General features: G+C 39.7%; 1 protein-coding gene across 5 annotated transcripts in view; it reads left to right on the top strand.

The window, feature by feature from the left end:
• Positions 1-483: 483 nt before the first annotated feature.
• The window catches only part of cadpsa (Ca2+-dependent activator protein for secretion a), a 202441-nt gene continuing 183175 nt past the window's right edge, over positions 484-19749 (top strand). For all 5 annotated transcript variants that reach the window (XM_038697484.1, XM_038697483.1, XM_038697482.1 and 2 more), the window contains exon 1: positions 484-1323. In XM_038697484.1, the coding sequence (XP_038553412.1) occupies positions 979-1323 (345 nt within the window). In that variant the 5' untranslated portion in view covers positions 484-978. The remainder of the gene's footprint in view (positions 1324-19749) is intronic.

Below are 19749 nucleotides of genomic sequence, written 5' to 3'. Positions count from 1 at the left end.
TGTGTGGCCCTGCGATGGACAGGCCCCTGTACGCAGGATAAGCGGTTGACGATGGATGGATGGAGCATTGGATTCCACCTTGTTGTATTGTGTACAGCTAGGAAAGGAGGGCTTTGCATTGGGTGATTAAAACCACCCAGAACATCATTGGTACCCAATTACATGATAGGCTGAGGTGAGGTGCCAGCCACAGTCTGTTCACACTGCTGCCATCTGACAAGCAAAAGGCCTGCAGAAGTATAATGCTGCCTTACCACCAAACTACAGAGCAGCTTCCTTCCTCAGGCTGAGACTCCTCAACTCCACCTCATCATCTGATGGACAGATAGATATTTAGCTTTTAATTCCTGAAATTAATCATTCAGTCATAGTCATCATTCTTTGAATTAAAAAAAACCCAGTAGTAAACCTTTTATTGTGAAAACCAAACCGCTTTGATTCCGGTCTGTTGCTCTCTAAACCTGTCCTCTTTTTACTCAGCTGGATCATCAGGTGGCTGTTCATCTTTCTTACTCATAGCCTGATCAAACTGATCCCAGAGCAGCCGGGGATCGGGTTTCAGCACCGCGGTCAGCTCCGAGCCCAGCCTCTTCCTCCTCCAGGCAGCAGAGCATCAACACATCAACATTTCTCCTGTTTTCTCTCCCTGCGACCCCTCCCCCTTTGTATCTGCTCTCATGATAAATCCCTCCTATGTGCTACTGACTGGCAGACTCGAAAGGCTTGGAAATCACGCAACTACACTCAACCACACTTTCATTTTTCTTGCTAAGACTGACTTATCTGACGGCAGTTTTTTTTTTGAAAAGCAACAGTCTGAGCAGCTCATCAATCAGGTTTTGCGTCTCCATAGCGGCTTCCTCTGGATCTCTCCCTCTGTGGCTGAGACAGAAGGTGATCGACATCTTTTTTCCCCCTACTTTTGCAGTTTCACCTTTGCGGCAGGTAGGCTACAGTCTCCATCTAAGCCTCGGTAGCATGTTGGACCCGTCTTCCAGCGAGGAGGAAGGGGATGAGATCCTGGAGGTGGAGCGCAAAGAGGTGGCGGCCCCGAAGAGCCTCGGAGGAGCCCGGCTGTCACCGGGCCGAGCCGCCGACGGCGGCGGAGGGCTCCAGTCCCGGGGCCGCGGGAGCGGCGGTGGTCGACCCTCGAGCCCCAGCCCGTCGGTGGGCAGCGACAAGGAGAAAGAGGACCTGGAGAAGATGCAGAGAGAGGAGGAGGAGAAGAAAAAGAGACTCCAGCTGTATGTGTTTGTGATGCGCTGCATCGCCTATCCATTTAACGCAAAGCAACCAACTGATATGGCCAGGAGGCAGCAGAAGGTAAGATCAGAATGAAAATAAGATAAAACCCAGACCTAACTTCAAAGCTGTGTTTTAAATAGCCTACATCTTTCACTTCGAGAAGGCATCACTATGAAAGCCTATACACGACACCAACTGTTGCTTCAATAGTCGCACCATGCTGCTGGATGCTTTTTACAGCAGATGCATAAATGCCAAAATATAACTCAGTTTAATCAACCTTAGAGTCTGAAAATAATCTTCTTCACACATTGCACATCATAGGAGGATCCAAACATTAATAGTGTTGGTAGAAAAGCTAGTTGATTTGCTGTAATCGAGGAAGTGCAGCATGAGATGATAGTTAGTCTACACTACCTCATTACACATAAAGCATCTCCTAGGCAGCCTACATGGCAGTGGCTCCACATGAGCAGATGTCGAGTTGATATTGCTTTCTGATTGAACACATTTTATTTTCTCCCTCCACACAAAATCCTGGAATGATGATTACAAAGCTAAACTGTTTCAGAAAGCGTTAAACATGTTCCAGAAACAATGAAATGTGTCAATCCAAACTAAAGACAGTCATGGCTGGCAGTACAAGGGCAGGCTAAAGGATGAGGAGAGAGAGAGAGAGAGCATATGTACTCATGTTGTTCCCACCCATTATAGTAGCTCTTGCATTTATGCGAATTGCTTCTGGGCATAGAAGTATTAGTGCTGCCCCCCCTACCACAACCCCCCCTCTTATTAGAGCAATCTACTGTACAGGAGAAATAGCTCTTCTTCACCACTCACCAGTGCCACTAAATGACATCCTGTTTTCTGGGAGGAATGTGTCTTTATGGTCTATCAGCTGTGATGTGATCCATATGAAGAAAAGATCACTGTAGCCTACCTAACATAACCTGGGGTATATTAGACCAAGGCATTGGTTAGGTTGTAAAATAAAAGATAATAAAGATAATGGTACAGACAATCAAATACTCTTTCCTAGTGTTATAATGTTACACTCAGCAGTACACACAAAAAGTAATGGGAATAGATATGTAAAGTGACAGCATCACGTCAGCTGCAGTACCCCGTTCAGGTACGGTATTGCTGTGCAGTACTCCTAGAAGTTGACGGCACTCAGCCCAATACATTGTCACAGTAGTTATGTAGTATGTAAGTTGGAAAAAACTATGTGCACAACAATATGCAAAATGTGATCCATTACGAGGCTAGTATAGACAGCTGAAGCGTATTTGCTCCACCAAATGCACATGAGAAACACATCTGGTGTGTCCACTGGATGCGGTTACATTCAGCTCTGACTGCAGTGTGGCTCTATCACATTTCCTCTGCCATGTTACCAATGTGTACTGGCAGCATTTAACAAGCAGTTCTCCTTCATGCAGAATGAACCTCTGCTGAGAGATTTTGTGGTATTTTGTTCATTTTATTTATTTCATTCTTTAAATATGAGTTTTGCTTCACTCTCTCTCTCTCTCTCTCTCTCTCTCTCTCTCTTTCACTTTATAAGCATAGGTGTCCTCCTTCCCACCCCGATAAAAAACCAGGTTTCCTTCAGCAGGTTAACAGATTAAGAGAATCTCTGTTAGTGGAGTCTACTTTTGGCCATGAATTGTCCATATTCCCAAGACAATGATCCAAGACACATTTTAAAATGTGAGAAGTACGAAGGCACGTCTTCAGATTCACTACAAGAGAAATGTAAAATTAAAGCTGCATCACTCACTTTTTGGCAACATCAAAACATGGGATAGATAGTCACCATCAAGTCCTCTTCATAGAGTTTATAATGGCTAGTATGTGTCTGGCACACCGTTAATTGCTTTATAGGTTATAATTAGCAACATCTGTTTGTGAAAACATTTAGCTACTGTCTCCTCCATGTATTATTTTTTCAGTAATTATACTGGTTATATAATACCATGGTATAATAAACCGTGTTGTGTTGAAAATGCTACACAGACACTTGTAACGACCGAGAATGTCAAATACCAGCAGCTTAGACAAAAAATATGAGCAAAGACCCTCAAAAACATACAATAGTTAAACTAAAACAGCCGTACGATTACGTCCAACATTAAATCACTTCTAGTTTCTTTCCGCTAACAATTGAAGGCAAAAAATGTAACTAAAAATATTTTCCCTTTTTCAGTAGTGTGAGTTGGCTACTGGAACAAATCTCAAAATTACCATGCTTATCCATGATTTCAACGCAGTGACTGCTGGGAATCTTGACATCACTGTTAGGTTGCCAGGCAATCTGCCAAGATTCCAGGAAGTCACGATGACCGCTTGCCATCTGAAAAGACCTTTATGCAGGGGTGGCATGAAGTACGAACGCACTCACATCTGAATAGCACTGAATCTGAATAGCAATTTACAATTTGTCTCCACTACCAAAGTCGTCACTATCCATAAGCAAAATGTATACACAAACATCAGATTTGATGGGAATACAATGAAAAACAATATGCTTGACCATTAAAAATATGTATTTTGTGTGTGAGTAGGCTATAATGAAGAGAGACACGGTTCAAGTTCATAACAAATTTAATAACACACTGAATAAAGCCATCAAGTTGTTCAGCACATAGAAAGGAACAAAGAAACACAAACATAACAATGAAATTACATTAAAATGCTGTTCACATGCTGGAAACACATTTTTGGTTATAGCCAGCTGTAGCTATTGCTAAATTATATCTGATGTTAGCTGGTCAACATAGCTTTTTTAAGCATGGCACTTGGGGTCCAAGCAACAATCTATGGGCCAAAGAGACATTGTTTACATTTCAGATATTGACACCATGTATAACCAATAAAAACACACAGATATTTTTAGCTGTAGCAGCAGCAGCGGGAGCAGCAGTGCCCAGTGGATTTATCAGGCGTCTGACTGCAAGGTTGTCTGCGCTGCCTTATTCAGTGCCGGCCCGTGGCATAGGCAGTTGCCTAGGGCGCAAAATGTCAGGGGGCGCCGCAAGAGAAATCAACTCACGTGACACGGTGATAGTAATGAAGCGCACCTCGCGCTGTGAGTCAGACAGTTCTGACAGAGCAGTAACGCAGCTGGTAGAGTTTTGCAATATGAACATCTGGTAGAGTTTTGCAATATGAACATCTAAAAACTGAAGCGCGACCTTCCTCTGTTTGTTACCGTGAGCTGCACTTTATCGGAGCTGTTGAAGTTTAACATGTGTGGATTTGTGGTGAGATTTCTACTTGTTCACAAGCGTTTTAGTTAGTTTCGGGGGGGGGGGGGGGGTCGCCGAGAGCTCCAACACTGTCAGGGATCGTGGACTTGCTGCCTGTCATGACAGAAGGAGCAAATATCCAGCCTCAACCAATGAAGCGGGTTTGGGCCTTAATCACTAATGATCTGCGGTGTTGTCAACTCACAAATGGGGAAAAAGTTTCCAGAGACTGGATCACCTATTCCCCATCCACAGAAAACTCAATTTGTTGGTGTTTTTTCTGTCTGGAAACACATATTTTTGCTGAGCTGTTTTGTTTGTGCTTTTCAAACATGTTAAGTGCTGTATTATATTAACTGTATTTCGGCTTTTAGACTGTTAAACAGCATATAGCCAAGCAGCTAACTAAGTGACCTGTTGCCGAGAACGGCATGTTGCCAGAATGTTGTGTGAATTTCGATTGCACTTTGCTCACGAGACTGCTAATGTGTGTAATGAATTGTTAGCATGTTCCTGTGTTTATTTCTGAAGTAATGATAGAGAACAGATTAATAAAGAAGACAAATGTTTTATACGTTTTTGTTTACTTCTATTACACTTCGATTGATAATTCAGGATTCAATTTGTGGATTAATGGACCGTTTTAATAGACACTTACTGCTACATTTGACTTTAACCTGTTTAAAAAAGAAGAGAAAGATATTATACTTTGGGCTGTACATAACGATTATTTTTCAAGTTGATTACTTTTTCAATGAGTCGATTAATCTAATGACTAATTTTCTATTGAATACATTGAATTTCCTATTACTCAATTAACATACCAATTTATCCAAAATAAATATCAAAAACATGTCTAATCAATAAATCAATATTTTATTCAATCATCCTGATGAAGTACATTAGAATAATGACAATAGCAGCATATCTTAAAATGTGTTGTGCAGCCACTAAAAAACTGTCCAGCGTCACTAGACTGACTTTGGTAACTTGAACTTAAATGATAAAATGCTTGCTACTGTGTGCCGGCGGCCAGCAGTAAAATAATAATACTTTAATATTATACCTACCATAAAGGGCGGAATAGTGTCTCTCCTTGAGCAATAATCTTTGAACTGGCTATTGAAACTTAAACTTTGTTGCAAGATTGCAGACATCTGGGGCAAGTAGTGGACTGCTGTGTGTGTGTGTATTTGTGTGTTTCCTGGGGCGTGAGGCGTGATATGTATATGTTCATTATATCACTACTATGAACCAATCAGATTGCTTGATTTGAGCAACCCGTTTTATTAGCAGAAAATATGAAACGGCCGAACACACGGTGTAGCGTTACGTTACCATGACAGTAGCGACTAAGAAATACTTAGAAAATACATTTTAATGGACTACATGTGCTGATAACGTGCCATACTTGTGTGGAGACAGAAAGTGAACAGGATTTGCGGTGCTGCTGTCAGTGCTCCGGGATACTTTCGCTTCACGTGTTCACGCTGCTTCAGGTATTCATGGACAGCAGTTGTGCTGCAGTGAAGCTATTTCCAATTCACGGAACAGCACGTTGTTGAGTGTCTGTCTAAAATACTCCCAAACTTTAGAAGGTCAAAGGCGAGGTCTTGTAGCTGGAGCTTGTCCAGGGGAATCCCACAAACACCGGATGCAGCGACGCTTTGACGCACATAATGCGTATATATACGTAATCGATTATATCGACTACATCGAGGAATCGCCCCAGCCTTAATTATACTTGTTCACTTACCTGTTTGAGAAAAGCTAAAGAACGTGATAACTGTAGTGTGTTGAACTACAGATGGAGTTACCGTTTGTGTTTGCGTACTGTAGCCCTTACAAACTGTACTTGCCCTTTGTAAGTGTTGTCTGCCTGTCTATTTTTTATTATAACGTAGCTTTTGTGTACAGCATCTTGAGCACAACCGTGGCATATTGCTGCAAAATATACGTATATTGTCATGTTATAAACTTATTATATAACATAAACTTGAATGCTGCAGTATAACGTTTACTTGACTTGACCTGTCATTGTGTACCAAATGTGTGTTATTGTTAAAAAGGTTTACATTTACAAGAGCTTTTGTACTGATGGAAGTAGTCCTGCATATAACAAAGATTCTCAATGAAGCGGATTGAAAGGAGGCATCGTGTCCAAGAGTACTTTTCCAGGGTGTAACAATTGCAGATGTTAGAATTGCTTCGGCGCTCATCTGTCAGTGGGAATGCTAAACTAGTGCAACATCTGGAGGGAGAGAAGCGGTACTGGCGGGAGGGACTCAAGCGTGTTGTGGTGACGATGAAGCAGGCTAATTGGATCACCACACAATGGTAACTTTCTTGGCATTCTGGAAGTCATCTCTCAGTTTGATCCTTCCCTCGCTGAGCACATTAGCAAGTATGGACAGAAGAGCAGGGGCAGCAAAGACTGGTTACTTGTCATACATTTCAAAATAATGTCCCACCAAATAATGATCATTTGAGTAGGAAAATAGAGTGGTACCTTGGGTGGCCAATCAGATACCAGAGGTGGCACATACTACCCAATGTCAACCTTCTAAACACACCTGGTACAATCAATCAAATGACTCTGTAGTAGTCACGGGTATTTAGTGGCTCCAGATCCGATCGGCAGTAATGTAAACATGACACCCGGTTGGACACACTAACTTTTGACTCTTTCATCTGTTTCTGTCTGCAGATGTCCATAAACGTGCCATTTATATAGCATTAGCATGCTAGGCTAACAGTCTGTCAGCTGTGACTTTATATTTGTGCTGACATCTTTCAGAGCATACAAACAACGTAAACACACCTGTCAACTGCCTCACCTGAAACACCGCTACACCTTATTATTTTTTTTCAGTCTAAGGACTACAAACAGCAACCACTGTCAGCAAACATTGTCACTGGCCTCCATGCTATGAGGTGTGTTAGTAGTTTGAGTTGTGTGGTACTGTGGAGTAAGTGCATTTCCATCCACCTGTTTTTATGTATATTTTCAATTTGGGCATAGGAGAGGGAAAAAAGTGAGTATCTGAAGTGGAGGTATTAATATAAAAAATTAGATATTGCGCATCACCTTTTCCACATGTTTTTATTTAATTTGAGGTTTACTTGAGCTTCAGTCAATTAACCAACTTTTAATTTATCTTGTTGTACCGTCTTCTTCTGCACTGGTTTAATAGCACAGACTGCAGAATTAGCTTATTGTTTTCTTGATGTGACCTCCTTCTGTAAGTCCTAAAAGTTGCATAACAGAATGGAAACATGCATTTTCTTTTGCCGATTCTATAGAATTTTGGTTAAAACATTTGGATGGACCCTATCTGCTATTGAAGTTTGAGCTGCTTGTGTTTTCTCCTACAAGTTTCAGATGTTGGTGGAGATCATTGACAGTAAAGACAACATTGGTTAAAGAAAGGCTCAGTAACCTATCACTGTTCTCTGACACAGTGAATGAACGAATGTGAATGAACCATGGTGACTGTATGGCTGTAGACTCCTATTCAGTAATGTGACAAGGCAAAAATTACAACTGTACCATTCCATATCAGAAAGTGAAGAAAATAATATATATAGCATATTATGGTCTGTTCACACACGATACACACATCTAGCCTAGTATTGCAGTAGTTCTATTATAGAGGGAGGAGAGGAGTGAATGCTGTAGATGTTTTTAGACAGCAGAGAACTAAAAGGTTGAAAAAATTACTTTAGAAGAGCATGACGGTGGCTTCTGGGACAAACCATATATGGAAGTTCAACTTCCGTCAACTTCCGTCACGTTTGTCTGCAGGCTGCAGCTAGACCCTTCTCGAGTTTGGCCGATAGGGCGCCGCCATGTTGAGTTTTTGCAACCACCAGAACTGGACGTGACCATATTTGTGTGGTGTGGAGCTAGCTAGCTTGCTTAGCCAGGTGCATCTGTAATTGACGTTAACGTCATTTAACTACTCAGTTAACTACATGTCATTTTAACAGGGCTGACAATTTTGTCTAGCGAACAACAGTCTTAAAACTAAATGTATTCACCAGAGAAAGTTAACAGACAATTCCTAATACGCTTTTTCAACGGGCCTGGTTAAATTTACACAGTGTCGTCGGTACGAGTCACTCTAGCCTGGTTGACAGGTCGCCATGGTAATCACCTGTTAATCAGATAATCTTCCCCTGAAGCATACTCTGCTTTATAGAGAGCCTAAGTCACTCACTTCCACTTCAGGCTCATGGGACCCTAGTACGGTAGTCAATAGCGAGAGACAAGTTATCTTTTTATCCCGTTAGATTTGAACCCTGATTTACACATATGTTGGTCAATTTAAAATAGAATTTTGCAAGTCAAGAAAGTCGCATTTTGTTGTAAAACAGTAAAGTTACACATGTCGTGTGAAACCACTCAATAAACTACATCTCTTGTCTCACACAATATAATGTACGTCACCAACATGTTAGCGTGGTAAAGCTAGCTAACGTTCATTGCTTTCTAGCTACTAGCTAGATAATGTTCCACGCAGAAATATATCTCACCTGATGTGTGTAATCCAGCGACTCCTGGCTCTTTATCACATCATCCTCTCATCTAAGTTTTTTGATGTTAGCTTCAAAAGGTGTCGTTTTTCTAGCTTTTTTGTCTTTGCTGTATTTTTCCAAGATATGGTAAACGCTGTTCCTGGGGCAATTGTAATAATTACAATTGCTACTCAGAGAGGTTGAAAGGAGAAGTATGATTTATTCACATTCCAAAACCTAAAACAAATCCAGAAGGCTGTGGATTTTTCCTAATGTAATGTTAGTTAGCTAACGCTAGCTAACTTACTACTAAACGGTGGTTCCCTTTTACTGTAATCGGTAAGTTTAAGCTTCTATCTTTCATTTTTTTCATGTCAGTTTGACAGCCTGAATACAACCTTCGAATGTATAATGCAACTGCAAAACTGTCTGCTTCTTTCTGAGATCGCTTTTTCCAAAAATTAGACAATATTTTTTTGGGGACTGCAGTTATAGAGTGGTAGTGCTGTGATAAAAGTTTGACAGGTCCAACAGTTTGTCGGACTTAGCAACAGTAACTAAAGGGGGCATGGCTTAGCCAAGAGTCAATTATAGGTTTTTACAGGAAGCCTACTTACCGCTTTCAAAATGTGTTTCATATTTTTTATTTGCTGACAAGTCGGTTTCACACAGCCTGTTGCAGCTGTTAAAATAAATGGGTTTCATTTTTCTTATGTGAGGCTGAATATTATGAGCATAGGCCATAGTTTGGTAGGCCTATTAAAATGAAGTTTAACATGAATAAGTTTATTTTAGGTCAGTAGCAATCTTGTATTCTAGAGACTGGTCATGTAGCGCCCCACCTTTTGCGATGTGGGCGCAGGTAATGTGGGGGAGTTTTGAAGTGGCCTAAATGTTAAGATTCAGTCTTTCGAAAACTATTTGAGCACATTTAATGGCATGAATGAATTTTTCATTTCGTTGCTTTATGAAGTTATTGTTCATGTTTGCAATTGGTCATCTGCTCCTAACATCGCCTCTTTTATGTGAACGTGTGCATGTCTATATTAGGAAACCCTCGGTGGACTTATCATTGATAACCAGCTTTGTGTGACCACTTATCCCAATCCCGATTGTTAGGGTTAGTGAAGCCAGAAAACAAAAAGAAATCCTGGGTATGTTGAACTTGCTTTGTAGGACAGGTAGTGCTCACTCAAGGTCTTGTTATTTGCTCTCTGTGTCAACATGTTGTTTTGGTGTCATCATGTTACACTGTATCCATTTCCCTATGAGATTCTCCTCTCTGGGGAGGGGAGTGCATGATGAAAGACACTTTTTAAACAATCTATAGTACATCGTCTAAAGTGTGTGGCCTAAGTGCATTTAGTGTCCAACTCCACTGTTGCTAGTTAAACGGCACATAATTTAGGTGCAGAGTAAAGCGTAAGCCTCAAAGGGGTTGTAGTTTGCTGCAAACTACTTACTGCAAACTAGAGTCTTTCTGTGTCGGAAAAATTATCATTACAAAAGTATTGATGTGTGAGTGTTTTATTTAACCATTTAATTAAGTAAGTAGAGAGGCTGCTGACAGTGATCCTAAATGTTTCCATGTGTGCAGTAATGTCAGCAAATATTGTGGACAGTTAATGAGCAAAACTAAAGACTGTATTAACTATTATAACTTCACATGACAGAGGAAACTCCAGAGGTAACAGAATTAAACTTTTCAAGAGGGAACTGCAGACCTTCACTGTCAGGCCACTTCCGCTGCAGACCTCCACTGTCAGGCCGGTCAGGACAGGAAATACAGGCAAAAACTACAAAATAAAAGCGTGCGATTTGACAGGAAACACATTAAAAATTATAAAGTTTAATCACGTAGGCATAGGGGGAGGGCTTTTGTCGTTGATTTACATTTAATTATTTAGTCAACATTGTAATGGGAAACTAGCAGGCTAATTCCTCAAATATAGCATATTGATTTGAGCCTATTCTACTAGCAACAAAGCCCACTGTATATCGCTTCAATCATTCAACTAGTAACAGTATCTTTTTTAACAGCCACTATTTATTTATTCTGTCAAAATATGACGTTAATTCCGTCCATACAGCTAGCCACATCTATTTACAGAAATTCGTTGATTAAGAGTATGTTATCCAAAGGGAAAAAAAAGCTAATCCTGCTACTTGAGGAGCTAACGCTAGCCACCGTTTGCGTAGCCTAACGTTACCTATGTAGAACGACAAATAACCTAACTTACACACGTGTAACATTCTGTAGTTTGTGTGATTTAGATGTACAATATTGACAGCGGTAGCTATTGACGGCGAACACATACCAAGAGCAATGCATTCAGGCTTTACTCAATGTTTTGGATAATGCTAACCAGTCACCCACCGCTGTCGCGATGTGTAGAGTAGAGAAACCGAGAATGCATCATGTTACGTCCTGTTGGGACGTAAAAAACTGACCGGCCTTATAGTGGAGGTAGCCTGACAGAAGAGGTGGCCTGCAGTTGGACCCCTCTCAAACTTTTAGCTTGTAAAATAAATTTTTTGACAGCAATGATGGAATTCACTATTAATCAGGAAGACGGCTGCTTTATTCCAAATAGGGTTGGACCGACAGACGAAACCACCAAACTAGCGAACCAACATGGTACAGAATGACATCTGCACTTGTGTGTTTACTGTTGCTTTACCTGGTTAATGCTTGTAAAAAAACTCCACCGTGTTCGCCGCTTGTGACATAGTAACAGGTTTTTACCAAGTGAAGACTAACTGTGGGAAAAACATGCCTTATACCCTTACACAGTCTATGTTTCTACCTTGCAACTGCCCGCTCCGCCTGATGCCATCGTCCATCCTGATGTTTAATTGTAGACATCGTCCATCCCTAATTCCAAACAATATCACTGACCGAGCATGTCGGGAGATATAGATAATCAGGTAATGCTGTTGTGCCTCGTGCATAAATGCGCCCAGCATCTCTCTCAATAGGAAGATGCTTCAGCCTGTTTTACCCAATCTGCTATTAATCTGAATGTTCATTTGTATGACCCGCCCCACCCAACCTGTGGAACCGTGATCCGTGAAGGCTCATCTTACTATCTGAAAAACGCACCCTTTAACTAGCAGGAAAATACTGTGTAATTGACTGTAGACTAGGTTTTTGTTGGTCAACAGTGAAGTTGCTTTCTGCTGCATAATAACGCGCTTTCTGCTGTAGATAGTAACGCACCAACAATGTGCCTGCCCACACCTCATTTTAAAGAGCATATTCTGCTTTTGGGCTTTTCCCCTCTCATTAATTGAGTTATATACCTTTTTTGTGGAGAGCTCAGTTATTAACTTTATGGGCGACAGATACAATTGTTACAGATTAATAACTCACCACTGAGTCTATGTTGCTAAGCTGGTAAGGGCTGTGTTTACTGGCTTGTCAGGACCTGCCCTACTTTGCTTCTGATTGGCTAGTAGTCCTTACCTAGGTACTGTGCATGTGCAACTCCCAACAAAGATCTTTTTTAATTGAGATGCATCACTCTGTAGCTAAAATGGAGCGTTCGACACACAGGGGGAAAAGAGGGGCTGCAGCAATGTGCAGTATGACAAAAATATGGTGTTTTTTTGGAAATTAAACCATGTAAACCTGTTCTGGTACAACCCTTAAATAAGATTTTGACCCTGAAAATGAGCATAATATGACCACTTTAAGAACAACACTTCACAGATGAGTGCAAGTTCAGGTGCATCTCAGCAAATTAGAATATTGTGAAAAAGTTCATTTTTTTCTGAAATATAATTCAAAAGTGAAACTTTCATATATTCTAGATTCATTACACATAAAGTGAAATATTTCAGACCTTTTTTTGTTTTAATCTTGATGATTACGGCTTACAGCTCATGGAAATCAAAAATCCATATATCAAAATGTTAAAACATTAGAATAAAGAATGTATAATACAGAAAAATCGAGAAGACCGTTTAACCTCTCCGTCTGGTTCAGCACACACAACCACAATCATAGGAAAGACTTCTGACTTGACAGTTGTCCAGAGGACACGCTGACACCCTCCACAAGGAGGGTAAGCCACTGAAGGTCATTTCTGAAAGGGCTGGCTGTTCACAGAGTGCTGTATCAAAGCATATTTATGGAAAGTTGACTGGAAGAATAATGTGTGGTAGGAAAAGGTGCACAAACAACAGGGGCAGCCACAGCCTTGAGAGGATGATCAAGCAAAGAGATTCAAGAACTTGGGAAAGATCCAAAAGGAGTGGACAGAGTGCATAAAGAGGCCACCAGGTACAGCCTTGTCCAGGAAATGAGCTTTGCATTTAGAAATTAAGGTCCCAGAGTCTGGATGACAAGTGGAGAGGCACAGAATGGACTTAAAGTCCCATAGAGAATCTGTGTTGTATTGTCAAGAGGAAAGTAAGAGACACCAGACCAACAATACAGACGAGCTGAAGGCCATTATCAAAGCAACCTAGGCTTCCATAACACCTCAGCAGTGCTACAGGCTGATAGTCTCCATGACACACCACATCGATGGAGTAATCTGTGCAGAAGTACTGAGTGCATAAATTAACCCTTTTCGGAACTTTTCACCCATATATTCCTGAACTTTCATCCATAAGGGAAAAACCAAGGGACAATCCCATAATGCGTGCATGTATGTACTTTGTTCTATTTTACATTTGCAACATAGACCCATATTACTGAGTCTTGTTGGTGTGTAATACTATCTATGAAGTACTTTATATTTTATAAATTTGCCACTCACAACCTAAAGTTTTTGCAACGCTTGTCATTTACCCATTTTTATTTTGGGGTTGTACCATATGGATGCATATTTTTGATTATGAAAGATATTACATTTTTTATGTACTTCTTGCCAAACTATATTTGAATGTGCTAGAATGAGATTCATCATATTATTTCATTTATTTTTTAATGTCCTTTTTTAATTGTTAGTGCTAGAGCTTTAGTAGGTTTAAAAGGAGAGATGAGTTCCTGCTCTGTCCCAGTGTCTGGCAAGCTTAGCCATCTCAAAGAAATACATATAAAAATATTTGTTTGGTAATTATAGACCTCCTACCTTCTTGGCTGGCAGAGCTTCTCCATATGAATTCTAGGCTTTCTTCCATCCCAAAAAATGTGTTTATCATATTGCTATATCATAGTAGTAATTGTTGTGGAATACATACTGGTATCATTCCAGGTAGGAATTTATCCGTGGGACTACAACTGTCTATAGTGTCCACTTTCCCCCATAACGTCAAATGTAATTTACTCCAATTTTCTAGATCAACTCTAATTTCATTAAGTAGTTTTTCAATATTAGTGGTAATAATTTCACTTATATCTGGGTTCATTTTATCCCCAAATATTTCATACAAACCAAAATTAAGTGCAGATACTAGATTAGGGGAACAAGTTTGAGACACTGGCATAGCTTCTGATTTGTGCCAATTCATTTTGTAACCAGATGCTTTAGAATAGGCTTCAGTAACTTCTAACAGTACTGATACAGAGTGACTGGTTCTTGACTCAGTACCAAAATGTCATCAGCATAAATAAATCATCAGTGTTCCCTGCCGCCTCCAATAACTCTTTTTATTCCTGGCTCCTCTCTGATCAATGTGGCTAGTGGTTTGAGGAAAACTATTAGCAGAAGTGAACTGAGACTGATCTGGGGTGCGTTTCCCGAAAAACCATGGAAGGTAGCATTGAACTATGTTGAACGTCTGAAGTACGACCATTTCCCAAAACGGTACCACCGTGGTTTGGACTAACTTAGTTTGAACCAACATGGTTCGAACTAACATGTTTCCAGGTGTGTTCGTCTGACTTTCATGTTATAGTCGTACCGACAATAACAAGAAAATCAACAATAGTGTTAATGAAATCAACAATATAAATAATATATAACCTAATCATTTTATTTAGCCTAAATATAGGCTATAACTTAGAAGAAAAAATTAAGAACTCTTAGCGATTACAAGACTTTACAAGATTTAGTGAAATAGGTTTAATCAGCAAGTATCATCAGTTTAACAATTTAACACTATTATGATTCCCTTGGCTGCAAATGGTAGCAAGGTCTTAAGAATAGCTCAGTGCAGTAAGTGCCTAAGCACATGAATGTGCTCTGTTGAGACAGACACAGGTTTGAATCCCATGAGTTCTCTATTCCTCTTTGTTATAAGAGAACACCCATGGTCCTCAAAGGCCTGGAAATGTAAACATGAAGGTAATATTAAAAGTTTTGTCTTTACATTCTCCATTTTGTCCTTTAATCTTTCTCCTTTGTACTGGTGACTAGTATTAAATCAAGTTATTGTGAACAGATGGGTAATCTGTGAGAAAAACACCAACTGTTTGTAGATGGTCTACACTAAGATACTTAGTACTGAATCAATGCAACCCTACCCATGACCTGACAAATACATTTAAAAGTAGTTTTCTTTCTTTCTTTCTTTCTTTCTTTCCCTGCTTAAAACACATTAAATCCACCTCCTAACACTGCATTTTCTGCTATCTGTGACGTAGTCACTGTGAACTAAGCTTCAAACCACAGGTCAGGAGCTGTAGTTCGAACTATGCACCTTAACGACAGTTGGTGCGAACGTTCGTTGGAACTATGGTTTCAGGGAACACCTGTGTTGCTTAACGGTGGTTAGTACCACGTAAGTTTCCAACTTATTTACCTCCATAGTTCGAACTAGGGTTTTGGGAAGCAGTTGTGTCGCATCTGCATAGTTGTAGGAAGTTGCTACCGTGGTTAGCAACGATGCTTTTGGGAAACGCACCACTGGATAGTTGTCACAAAGTAATGTCCCAAGAACATGTGTGTTATTAAAATTTTGAATGTTGCCAATGAATGTAAATTGTGAGGTGCGGAAACATCCAATAGAGATGTTATTCTTAGGGATATTGGGCTGGTATTAGTAGGTGTTTAGCAGTGGTGGAAGAAGTATCAATACCACAGTGTAAAAATATACTGTTACAAGTATAAGTCCTGCATAAAAGTATGAAAGTATTATATCAAAATATACTTACATTACCAAAAGTAAAAGCAATCATTATGCAGTGTGGCCCATTTTGGAATAATGTATATAATATAAATATAATTATAACCATTGATAGATGTGACTTTAATGTTACAACTGTTCTAACTGTAATTACTTGAACTGCTGTGTGACTTAATTTACAGCAATATATCACATTTTATTTGTTGATGATATTTTGTATCTGAATCTGTAAAGTCAATAACAACTAAATGTATCAAATAAAAAAAATAGAATTTTGAAATTTGATACAGGATGTCCAGTTTGAGAAAATATATTTATGAGTTTCATGGTTTATCAGATCCCACTGCACAGCAGATGACAGTTGGGTACAGTTAATGCACTTTTTGTGAGTTATAGTATCATCAAGTGTAAAATGTGTCAATATTTGATTTCTAATAAACTATAAATATAAGAACCTTTTTTAAAATAAATTGTTCTCTCACTATTGTAATCAAAAACATTGCTCCGAAGCTCAATTCTAAGGCTGTTCTGTAAATAGTTTGATAATAAATATAACCCACACCAATTCCCGGTTAGTCTCGCCCATGTCCAAGGCATTCAATGCTATATCCTCCCCACAGCTACTTATATGTTACATCAGTCAATTTCTATTTCAGTTTCAGTTATGATGTTTGACTTCCAAACATAAAAGATGTCTCTTTTATCACCCCCCTCCAATTCCATTATGTGATCTTAACACAATCTCCCATTCCACTGTGATTTGTTTTCTTCATAATTCATAATTTTGCTCCCACACTGAACTTGCTCAGATGACAATAGTTTGAAAATATGACTTGTAACAAAGCTCACTAACTCACATAGAAATCATGACACAAATATTGCACATCAGTAGCTTTTGGATCATTAATTTCTAACAAAAAGGAAGCTGACTAACCTGATGACAAAAATGTGTTTGTCCTTCCATCTTCTCTTCCCTTCTAAAGTCAGGAGAAGACAACTGCTATGAGTGCAGAGAACACTTAAAAGGGTCTTGAATACAAGCCATTCAGAAACTCATCAGCATCATGGTTCAGACACAATGTCAGAATCAGTCTGTGTTGCGAGAGGATATTTAGAGGTAGACAGAATGAAAGTCTAATTCGACATTCTGTGTTTAGATCACACTCTGGAGCTCATACGCCTTCTCAAAGACATTTGCCAGTCAGCTGGGAAGTGGGTGGTGCTGCACTGGGCTGAAGATGCTGTGGGCTGAAAAGAGATGAAGCCATGGCTGTTCCTTGTTTCTTTAATGTTCAGACATGTCTTGTGAACACACAAATTGCAGTTGTTGGTCTTCAAACGTGTTGCTGTCATAATGTGAGAACTTTTGGACTCAAAGGCAGACTCGGTACAGCTCAAGGTGTAACAAAGGATTTTAGTGAGATGTGCAACAGAAGGCTAGGTGATATGTTTCAACAAGGCAGAATGGCGACTACGGAGGGGGGGTTTGTCCAGGCGGTGTGTGAGCAGAGCGGAGCGTGGCATTCAGCAGAGACTCCGGAGGAAGAGTGATCCTGAGCACAGAAAAATACAGGTTAATCCAGGGAGTACACAAAAAGTACAAAGAATCTCGCTTGAGTTGATAGTAGGCCTTGACACATGTACAACATGTGGTAAACTGACAATCTGGCAAAGAATGGTGAGGAGGACTGGGGTTGATATACTGCAGGAGCTTGATTAATGGGATGAGGATCAAGTGTGTAGCTGGGGCTTGGCTGTAGGAGCCAGAGAGTGTAGCCACGCCCAGACAAACACAGACAACACAGAGACAGACAAGAAACACAGGGAAGGGGGGTACAAAGAACACAAGGTAGTGGGGAAATACTGCAGTACCACAACAGCTGCAGGTTGTACTGCTTTGAAAAAAGAACACAAAAAGTAAATTTTGTACTAAAGTAGAATAGCAATACCACAGTGCACTAAGTTATAAATCCTGCAGTGAGTAAGAGTGCGCTAAAAGTATTAGCATGAAAATATACTTAAAGTACTCATTAAAGTACTCGCAGAATAGTATGGAAGCCCTAAGCGAACCATACATTCACACATTTATTTACTCTGTTTTCCCAGGATGCGTTTTTGAGAGATTTGTTCTCTTGAGAACTTTAGGTCATTATCTCTAAATAACAAATGTTATTTATAGAGATAACAGGATAATTCTTAAGTTAAAAAAATCACATCTACCTTTGCAGATTTCACTTATTTCTACAATTTCATTGCGTTGTCTTCTCAGTGTATTTTTAGAGAAACATCCAATTAGAAAATCTCCCGTTCCCATGAAATGGAAATCAATGTTTAGTGTGTGTCATTTCCTGGAAAACTATTTTTAAAATGTTGATGACTATTCCTGCACTTGGGGGCCTGTATTAATTATAACTAAGCTGCAGGCGACAGGCTGCACACTTTCACCTTCTCAGCCGGGTACCAGCTCCTTTCACTTTCACTGTTGGCAGACTCATGTCGTGTCCAGTATAAAGTCAGATCATGACTGCTCACATAATTATGGAAAAAGACCAATTATTGCCTGATAGTTTCTTCAGCTGCACCATACACACTGAATCAAAATAATTACTGAAATGAAAACATATTGTCTCTGTCAGTCATGTCAGCTATCTGCACTGGCTAGTGATCGATCATTTCTAGTCCCGTTTCTTTGCACCAAATGTTTGTATCTATGCCGCGAGCTAAGCTGGTGGATAATCTTGATGAAATATTATTATAGATTGAAGCTGGATTCAGTGCTTTTTGAAAAGATGGAAAGCGAGATGATATGCTTGGTCTTTACTGTGCTGTCTTAAGCCCTCTTTGGACAGGATTAACATTACAGGGGGAGGTTGGGAATGAAATATTCACTGTGTCGTCGAGCATTTAATCATTTCCTCCATTTACGCACAAACGTCAAAAACAAAAACAGTAACAGCACAAGCAGCTCTTTTCACGGAAAGTGTCATTGTGGCAGAAACAGAAGCAAGATTAAAGTTGCAAGCCGCAGTGACCGGGGTCCAAGCAGATTGCGAGCATTTTTCATATTTAAATGACAAGAACAAGAGTTTTGATTTTCTTTAAAATACTTCATCATGGTCACTAAAGGCTATGCTAATGCTCTGTTGAGATATATAAATCTACTTTAAGAAGCATTTGATGTAGCTTATGACCTTCAGTGAAGATGTGTTTCACAGAACTATATTTGTTTTGATCAAAATTGATTGGCTTGTATAACTGAAATGTACTGACATCTCAAACTTTCTTTAACAACTGATCCTGACTTTAGATTTGGGACAATATTAATTTTTTTTTTGGCAGAAGACCAGATGCAGATGACTTGAGAGATTAAAACGATGAAAGACCAAGCTGTGTTCAAGATAATTGCAAAAATGATTATTATTATTACAACGTTGCATTAGGGTAAATGAGACCTACTGACTGAGCCACTGGTAAGAACAGGTTTCCACACACCTTCTCACAAGTTGAGATAATGACATCACGTGCAGGGTATTTTTGTCTGTTTAAATGCTTATAACAGTCAAAATGGCAATAAAATTCAGAAAAAATGCACACATCATTCTGCTGGTTTCAACTGTAATGTTAAATATTTTGGTAGCATTTGAATGACTTGTGGACATATAGGCCTAGCTGTCAAATGATTTTGCATATTTTTTTAAACATACTTCTGAACTGTGGC

This window comes from Micropterus salmoides, unplaced genomic scaffold (genome assembly GCF_014851395.1).
Source record: "Micropterus salmoides isolate LMB-PRFRI ecotype aquatic unplaced genomic scaffold, ASM1485139v1 Ms_hic_scaffold_4, whole genome shotgun sequence".
Classification (NCBI taxonomy): domain Eukaryota; kingdom Metazoa; phylum Chordata; class Actinopteri; order Centrarchiformes; family Centrarchidae; genus Micropterus; species Micropterus salmoides.
Note: the sequence above shows the minus strand (reverse complement) of the source record. Positions and strands in the feature narration are given on the sequence as shown.